Consider the following 9,559-nt stretch of genomic DNA (forward strand, 5'->3'; position numbering starts at 1 on the left):
ACGCAGGTATGCGTTTACGGCACTTGTAGTGTGACCAAGCGAGCGACGGATGAATGAATTATGTGGTGACCAATACAACCAGCATTGTGTTAGCGGAACTTTAAGGTAGCAGATCCTGAATCGAACAGAGTATGTTGATAGAGATCGCATAAAAAAAAAATCATGTGCAAAACCTACATCACCTTTATCTAATAATGTAAACATAATTCATTCAAGATTTGTGTGTCTTGCTCATGGCTTGAATGAGCGAACACACTAGTAGTTCACGATTTCAACAGGCACTGGATGTGTAAAACTAGGATGCAATGTATTTCTTCAAAAATTTTTTTACACTTCTGAAGAAATTAAGTGAATTTACACTTGGCACAAAGGTCACACTGTGTGCGCTCAGTGATCGCTTGATCACCGATTGACAAGTACATAAGTTTTGTCCACTGTTAAAAAAGGATTGGCGTTCAACCAATTTTTAGCAGTACGCAAAGTACGGCCAAAGTTTAAATTTTTAATAAGTCGCTTTTTGAAGCGAAACATTTGTGAACAGTGGACTGACAAACTATGCTGTTTTGGTTGGCATTTTATTTAAGAGGTTAGTCCAAACATTTTTTTTATAATGGATCGTAATTTATACAAGCTTTTTAGCTCGAGCATAAGTATATAAATATCTCACTAAAAGATTATTACCTCTCTGAATAACAACCAATGATAAGCAACATCATCATTTACCCTAGCTCAAAGCGGAAGATAATACCGTATCATTTGATATCGTCGACCAGGGTGTCGAGGTGGATGGGGTGGTAAACAAACCTTTGACTGTGATCCTTTACTGCAATCAGTGTCAGTCGATTTTTGTCGATAGGCTGTGGTGGTTATCGTTTTGAATCCGTCGCGTGGGGGTATCTCGGGAAGATATCATTGTTTCAGAGTTTAAAACGAATTTCGTGTTCTATCGTTAATTATATCGTTGTAGTGAGTAAATACATTAAAAGCAACGCATCGCTACGCTTACGTGCTTTTTGGGTTGCATTTTGTATTTTGCAGAGGATAAACAACGTTATTTAAAAGTGCAATTATAGAGCTAATCAATCAAAATGAGCAAAGTATTAAACGAGGTTTGTGATATGCTGGATACCTACACAGGGCGGGACAAGGTACGTACAGGAGTTCCACGTAGCAGAGAACTACTTTCACTTTTTGTGTTGTTATATTTCGCCAGCCAGCCAAAACAATTCAAAGAGATCAAGTTCAAATGCTTGCGTATGTTGAGTGCTCATGAGAAGACCGGTTTCTTATTTCCGCGTTCGCCAAAAAAAAAAAGAAGCTCAACCTCTAACACTGTTTCTGATGTCTCATCATTGGTCTTGCTCTTTCAGATTGTAAGAACGCTATGTTATACCACAAAGCTAGCATCTGGGATGTATGCGAGCAAAGATCCAGATTTCGCAAAGAAATTGGCCATCTTCAGCTCCAAAATGTCCCAAACAAGAGCCACGCTACGGCTTTTGGACGATTTGCCCATGCTAAGCTATTCACTCAGCTACGGAATTGGCAACAAGGTATTATGATAAATGTATTTGATTATTCGATGATCTCTTTTCACAACAGAATGCTTTCTATAGGAACCGGACAGGATTATGGGCCTAATTGGCTTCATCACCAATATCATTGACCACGTGTACTATCCAGTGGACAAAATCTGCTGGATGATTGAATACAAACTGCTCAATGTAGAAAACCCTTCCAAATGGGACACAGCAAACTCCATCTTTTGGGTGGCATCCATCTATCTAAACCTTATGAAGTAAGTCACAAACTTTTTGACATTTTTTTTTATCATTGTACGTATTTAGCGAAGTCAACTTAATTTACGCGAGGTGTTTGCTTTAATCCATCTGATAAAATTTGCTGAATCAGATAGATTTATTCTTATCTCATGAAAAAAGCGGCACGATTGCCGTCACTCAAACGAACCTGTGAATTCAATAATTGGCGCCTGGTTAGGGTGCGTTATTTGCTCACCAGTTACTACTTACAGGTGCTAAACAAATATGGTGTGTTGAATAAACTGTTCGCGGTATTGAAAATTATAGAATAGCATGTGGAAACTTTGACCGACGGTCAATGTTTACATTGGTATTTGTGAATTTTTTTTATCGGTAATCCCCTACCTTTGGAATCCGTTACTATGTGGGTGGAAGATATATATTTTATCATATGTGGATGGCGGCGTTCGGTTTTATATTTTCGGTTCATACACGTGACCAACTGTTATCGACACATGAAAGGATAACAGCTAGCTGATTTTGAATTTCATTTGAGCTTTAAAAAATAGGCGAATGTTGTTGCTAAACATAAAAATTCAAATGATAATGGTTAATACATTTGCTTTGAAAATTGGGTTTAAACCTTTCGAACCTTCCTACTTTTGTAAGAGCATGTTCTACAATACAGAAACTTTTCAAAGCAAATGTTATTTCTGATATAATTACTATACTGACGCTCGTCGCATGTACATCCTTTAACACAAATGATTCTATAACATTCCCCAGAAAACAATTCCCCAGAATGAACCATTCCCCAGAATGAACCATTCCCCAGAAAAGTATGCCGTGTGTTAGATTGACTGCTTTTGTTTATTATAGTCACTCCTGGAATCTTCTTTGGCGTATATAAAAATAAGAAAAAAAAGCTTCTTAATGGGTCAAGGGGTTTTGAGAGGCCTTAATGCATCTAGGGGTTTTCCCTTCTTTGAAAATATAAGAAAAGGAAATAATTAATTCTTTGGATATACGATAAAGAAGGAAATATTTCCTTATTTAATATATAAAAGAGAACATAATTAATTCGTTAAATATGTGATAAAGAAGGGAATATTCCTTTCTTTGAAAATATAACAAAAGGGAATAACTATTTTTTTATATACGATAAAGAAGGGAATACTCCCTTCTTTGAATATATAAAAGAGAACATCGTTAATTTGTTAAATATATGGTAAGGAAGGGAATATTCCCTCCTTTGAAAATATAACAAAAGGAATTAATAAATTCTTTGGGTAAATCATAAAGAAGGGAACATTCCCTTCTTTTAATATATAAAGAAAATAGATAATATATAATATACTATGTTATATAATATATAATATAATATAATCAAATAATATATAATATACAATATATCAATAATATATAATATCATCATTTTTTCTGGGGAATGGTACTTCTGGGGAATGTTATAGAATCACACAAATAAGCAAGCCGATAAAATTGCGTGTATGATTGGCTGTTATGTGATGGGACACCCCATTTGGCTCTTTACCAAACTTTTTCAGCACAAAGGTTTTGAGGTCATCCAGTATTATGAAAATATGGGTGATTGGCTACTATTTCCATTAAAAAACTCAGTTCTGACAAAAACGAAGAGCGTAGAGCGGAAGTAAATATAGCACTGTGTCGAAATAATCTTTTATCTATTCTTTCCAAGGACATTTACTATTATGGCAACACATTTAACAAACTCGATGTCAAATGAAAGGGACTATATCCCATAAAACGAAATTCTTCGATGCAAGCAGTGTTAATCTAGATAGAACTGAAATTAGGGCGTAATAGCTTTTGTAAACAATGACTTCTCTCGATGATTTCTAGACAATCAAGGCTCGCCAACGTAAATCTACATCACCATCCGGTAGGAGAAGACTACCTGAAGGTTATGTTGGTTTGCGTGGACGTGCCTTGAATACCTAGAAATCATCGAGAGAAGCCATTGCTTACAAAAGCTGCTAGGCCCTTATTCCAGCTCTATCTAGAAATATTAACGTTTTTTGATAAATCACAGGTAACCATGACATTTAATTATTGAAAACGAAATTAAAGAAGAAAGGAGACTTACTACTGTCATGATTACCGAGTTATGTAAACCTGGCATTTGTCCCGTGCACTGAAGAATCGATTTTTCTTGTCAGTCTACCGGATCCGGAAATCTGACCGGAATATCTTCGTTGTGTTATTCTCTTCATCATTTTTTTCTTATGAAGTGTCTAACTAAAACTAACCTTTGGATTTGCTGTCGGGATGCTCATGATTTGCCCCTGGAGGTTAACCGAATTTGGTTAGTTAACTGAACTCGAGGTTTTTGGGCTAACTGAAGCTAACCTCATTGTCCCCATTTTTTATCTGATGAATTATGTAATTGAAACAAATAGGAGTAACTACTATTATCGGTAATTTTTCAACACATGAGATTCTTTTTTTATTTTATTTTCTTCTATATATAAAATCTATTTAAACTTACCTGAGTTCGTTTGCGCTAAATTTACTGGGTTTGCCAAGAAAATTTCCACTTTTTTTCCTTATGGTCCTCTATGGTCCCTTAAATATCGAGTAAGGGAGAGTTGACTGTATTAAATTTTAAATTGCTATGTACTAAAGTTTAAAATTTCAAACCGTCAATTGATTGTAAAATCCGCTTTAAATAATGCAGCAATTTTTTGTTTAATTTTAGGGAAATTCCTTTGTTTAAGATTTTATATATTTGATTCATTTGCTTGTTTTCACAAAAATAGCTAGGATATAATTGTTATATGCCTTTTAAACCATTTTCATTTGGAAAAGAGTAATAATTTTACAACACGCCAACGTGAAACTTGAAGTCGGAGTCAGAGTCGCAGTACTTTTTATATTACTCCGACTCTGACTCCTTATGCTTAAAAATGCGTCCTACTCCAACTCCAACCCGACTCCACAGCCCTGCTTACATGTACAGTGTTGCCCACAATATTTAATAACTATTTAACATGAGCAGTTTGGCTGAAAAACGATGTTCAACAAAGTTGTAGCTGAGAATATTTACTATAAGAATAGCTATAGAAAATTTTATCGAAGTAATTTTGAAAAAGGCTAGAAATTTTTTTTTCCCATAGTGATTTTTTTATAAACTTCTTATAACTTATAAACCATTTGATTTGGTTTACATCCAAATGAGTTTGAGTTTGAGCCCTGTCGAGCAAAAATTTATTTTTTTTTTCAGATCGGATTCGAACACTATGTAAAAAGGGAATTACTGATCGAGTAGAATTCGGATGAATAGGCATTAACCCATAGTCCTTGTACCGAATTTCCTGGGTTTTCAAACTTTTGTTAACTTCGATTTGTTTGTTTATCCCACTTATTTTTGGATATTAGGATTTCTTCGGAGTCTTGGTATCTTAAAAAAGTCCAAGCTTTTTTTCCCTTTATTTGTTTTCCGTCGATCTTGTATGCCGTGCTGAGCACCAATGCTACCGATGCCAGGGAGACAGCTCCACACCTGCCTATCGAACCACCAGCTCATGAACCGGGGACCAACGGCTTTACTTCCCTTCCGAAGGGAAGGCGTGATCAGAGATGTGTGCCTCAGCGCATCCCGGCGGCGCCGATTTGGATTGAACCCAGGCCTGATGGTGTGAGAGGTTATCACGCTTACGACTACACCACCGGCGCCGCTAAAAGAACTCTAAGATTTAAATTCAGTTTAAAAAAAAAATGTATGAAATTTTGATTTATTTTTTAATTAGAGTTACAAAAGTTCGAGTGGCCGGCGCCGGCGGTGTAGTGGTAAGCGTGACCAGGGCTCTACAATTTCGAAGCTCTAAAATGAACTCGTGTTTTGTTTCTCTCATACATACGTGTTCGACGCTTCATTTCTATAACGCCTAGCTAGACTATCAGCAAGAAACGAAAATAAAAAAGAAGGACGCTTGGAAGGAAAGGCTGGCTGTGGAACTTCTCGTCGTTGCTTTGCTCATCGCTTTCAATGTAAATAACGTCGATTTTCTAGTTAAACGAACTTCATTATGGCTTTCAATCCCCTTTCACGAACACTCTATCGCCGCTCTTTCAATTTGTTTAAAATGCGTTATGTCCCGTTTTCGATCATTTTTTTTAGATAAATATATGGATGGAAGATAAATTATAAATATGACGTGTAATCTTCAAGTGTTTTGACGTGAGAAATGCTTTAAATGTGTTATTTCATTTTCCGTCATATACGTCATGAAACCTCTGTTGATGTGTTTCATGAAAGAGAAAACTATCAAAGTCGAGCGCTCTTTCGCTCATCCATTTCGACGAAGCTTGAAAGGAAGACCAATGGAGCGACGGGAGAAAGAGAGACAAGCGATTGAACATTTGTTTGTGCACGCCGACTGAGGTTCTAGAATGCTGCGAAGCTGTTCGACTTTAACAGAAAAAGAAAGCCAGCAGTCTCTTCGTCGCATCGATTTGGTCGATTGAAGCTGATATTGTGACGCCCTGAGCGTGACTGCTTTCTCACCCCAATGGGTCTGGGTTCTGGGAGTGGGATTTCTCTGAGGCATAAAAATCTCTGGTCACGCAGGGAAGTACAGCCGTTGGTCCCGGCCCATGTGTGTTGAATAGGTGCGATATCCTTCGCAGGTGTGGTGTGCACATTCGATTGCCGTCAATGGATGGCAATCGATGTCTGTCGGTTATTGGCACTAGTTAAATAAAGGAATGAAGAAAAGTTCGAGTGGACAAAAGTTCGTTTAGAGTTTTCGAATCCCGTGCAAAATAAAATTCATTATTTTGACACTTTTAGTTCTTTTAGAGTAGTTGGAAGGTCTTTTAGAGCTCAAATTAAAAAAAGCAAAAACTGGTAATGTTTTTGATGAGTTACAGGAAAAAGGCTGTTTAGAGATGATAATTTATAAAATTTATACCAACTTTGAGGGCGTAGAAGATGAAATTCTCAATAGTAAAAGGATAATTGATCAGGGCCTGATTGCATTTTATTTGAAGATGTTATAATGAGTATCAAATTTTTGATATGTCATCAATAAGCTGGAATTGTCTATGGAGGGGCAAAAGTTCGAGTCGTGTCCCAAACCCATGTAATCATTCATAAATGTCTATAATGCATTTACATACACTAAACAATAAAAAAAAATAGAACAGAATGAGCCAAAAGCTTCGTAAAAATTGCGACCCTTTTGCATTTTTTGTGGAAAACCACTATTTTTTAGAGGATTTCGTTGTACAGCAAGTTTTGACAATATCTGGACGGTTTATTTATGTGTTTCTCACCATTATTAAAGATTTCCAGTGGAAAAAACTTTTCAATAATTGCCTGTGAACTTGTACCCCATTGTTGAATAGAACTTTTGCTAGTTCTGTTATTTGAAGTTATTGGATTTTGATCTAAACCGCAAAACAAGTATGCTTTGATCGGACGTAATTCATGCTGATGTATCAAGTATTTATGTAATTGAAAAAAAAAAAAGTAAAGCAATATTACATCGGTGGATGTAAAATTGTGTACATCGTACAACATAATATTACACAACTTATGGAATTACCTGGGTGCAGCAGATTCGACGTAATATTCAACAATTTTTTTTTTGCTGTGTAGTCAAATATATAATGTAATGTAGATTCGTATTAACCTTGCCCCTTACTAATAATGCATCTTTCTGAAACAGAACAATCCGCAGCTACACCGTTATGGAACAACATAAAACGCACATTAACAAACCGGAAAATGAGTCCAGGTACGCCCTTGAATGCTTGCAGTCCTTCTCTACATTATCTCATACTGTTAAATTTATCTTTACAGCCAAGCCGTGAAGATGCTTCTGATAAAGCAACGCATGGAACTGATCTCCATCATGAGGCTTTCGCTGGATTTGGTTCACGCTGGAAGTACACTGCCGAAAGGTATGCTCTGGGGAGGGAAGTTTGAATCCTGGCAAGTAGGTCTCATTGGAACGATTTCCTCTTTCATTGGACTATATCAATACTTTGCAAAGAAGCGAATCAATAGTAAAAGTTCATGATTGATAGAATGTATTATTAGTGTTTGTCAAATTAGGGATGAAAGATGCTGTATCCTTGAAAATGCATAAGAATCAGATTCTTGTGTACAGCTTTTAAAGTGCTAGATGTTATGTTGAGAACTTTTTGTTTTTTTTTTATCACGGGTCAAAATTTAATCATTGCATAAGGCTGCGGGAATATTTTACTACTTTTTGACAATTTTTGTAAATAAAGCAACTGAAATTCTAGTCAATACCATATGTCGACCAGTTATTTTGTATCACAGTCAAAAATCAAAAAATCTCGGAACCCTCACACTGTAACCGATCACCCGATCGAACCTCTTCGGTAGGGTGTCCCAAAATCCTCAAAATAGCATTTTTGTCGTGAAATCTGGGGGCGCACCGTCCAAATGCTAGCTTAAGATGTTACAAACAAGGTCCCATCAAAAAACTGTTTTGTTCTTTTAACCTTAGTGAGATTTTCTCGGCTTCTTACTGCACAAATAAATGTAGGGGAAGAAGATTTAACATTGTATCTAGCGCTTTAGAGGGTTTGCTACGAATTTCTCCTGGGATGGAAATTGTAGCAAGTCTTTGCAAGTTTTCGAGTTTTTTTTTGAGCATGTTTAACTTTTATTTTAAGCCACGCCAAATTAGTGATACATATGTTATTCTGGGTCTTACTATAGCCGTATAGATCCAATAGATCATTTTTGTTTTCAGTCTTCATTTATTACCAAACATTTTTTTGCGTATCCATAGGGCATTTGTAGCCTTACTCATTATTTGATCCAAATGCAAGTTCCAATTGAGTTTGCGATCAACAATTACTCCCAGATACTTAATCTTTGGAGAAAGGACTAATTTAGGTTCCTCCAAGTATTTTTATTTTCCTTTTATGTGTAAATGGTATAACAGTAGTCTTATGAGGGTTTATGCACAACCCCTCAGCTTTACACCACGCCATCGTTAAATTAAGAGCATATTGTAACCTATCTCTGATTAAGTGTTCATATTTTCACGTATTATGACTACTATGTCATGGAAAAAAAAAACAATTATTTCAAATCCTTGCGATTCAAGATCTAATAGCAGTTCGTCGACTACGAGTGACCTCAACAAAGGTGAAAGAACCCCTCCTTGTGGGCAGCCCTTAACAGTCCTCACCGTGACCGTTTATCTACCATGACTGCATTTTATTTGTCGTTTTTGCAACATTTCCAAAATCCAATCTATAATAGTTTCGTTGGAGGCGAACCAGCCTCAGGCTGAAAGCCTCCTTAATAAATATAAATCAATCAATCAATCTTTTTTTTTTTTTTTTTTTTTTTGTGATCCAGTGGCAGCAACTTGCTAAAACTCTACACTGGACCCCTTTTATTGGTAAATTTTGCTTCTATGAGCCTCTATTTTAAATCAACACACAGACGTTCCTAGGCTATGGTGCCCGTTTGGTCACTGTTGTTTTTGTGCTGATCCAAATAGTTTTGATAATATAATTGCGCATTCTTGTTTTTTTAAAAGGTTGATTTTCGTCCCAGTCTTGTCTTCTGTCGTCACTTATTTTGTAATTTTGTCTTGTGTATTAACCCCCACTTGTCTTGTTTATTGTGTCAACTTGTGTCTATTGTCCTTCCCCATCTGTTACTCTGTCATGACTAATTTCATTGATATATAAAAATAGTAATATCAATTACGGGATAATATGGTTATTTCTCGATTACTTTTTCAAAGGGAAGCACCAGCTCCTGC

General features: G+C 36.2%; 1 protein-coding gene across 1 annotated transcript; it reads left to right on the forward strand.

The window, feature by feature from the left end:
- The first annotated feature begins 828 nt into the window (after positions 1 to 828).
- Positions 829 to 7,861, forward strand: Pex11c (Peroxin 11c). The gene is made up of 5 exons (XM_065220891.1): positions 829 to 1,148; positions 1,371 to 1,553; positions 1,617 to 1,798; positions 7,472 to 7,540; positions 7,606 to 7,861. The coding sequence occupies exons 1-5, from the start codon at positions 1,089 to 1,091 to the stop codon at positions 7,823 to 7,825; spliced, it is 714 nt and encodes a 237-aa protein (XP_065076963.1). The 5' UTR covers positions 829 to 1,088; the 3' UTR covers positions 7,826 to 7,861.
- Positions 7,862 to 9,559: the final 1,698 nt, after the last annotated feature.

The sequence above is a fragment of the Ochlerotatus camptorhynchus genome, unplaced genomic scaffold, assembly GCF_037179485.1.
Source record: "Ochlerotatus camptorhynchus isolate MF236.1 unplaced genomic scaffold, CSIRO-AGI_Acam_v1.1 ptg000136l, whole genome shotgun sequence".
Lineage (NCBI taxonomy): Eukaryota > Metazoa > Arthropoda > Insecta > Diptera > Culicidae > Ochlerotatus > Ochlerotatus camptorhynchus.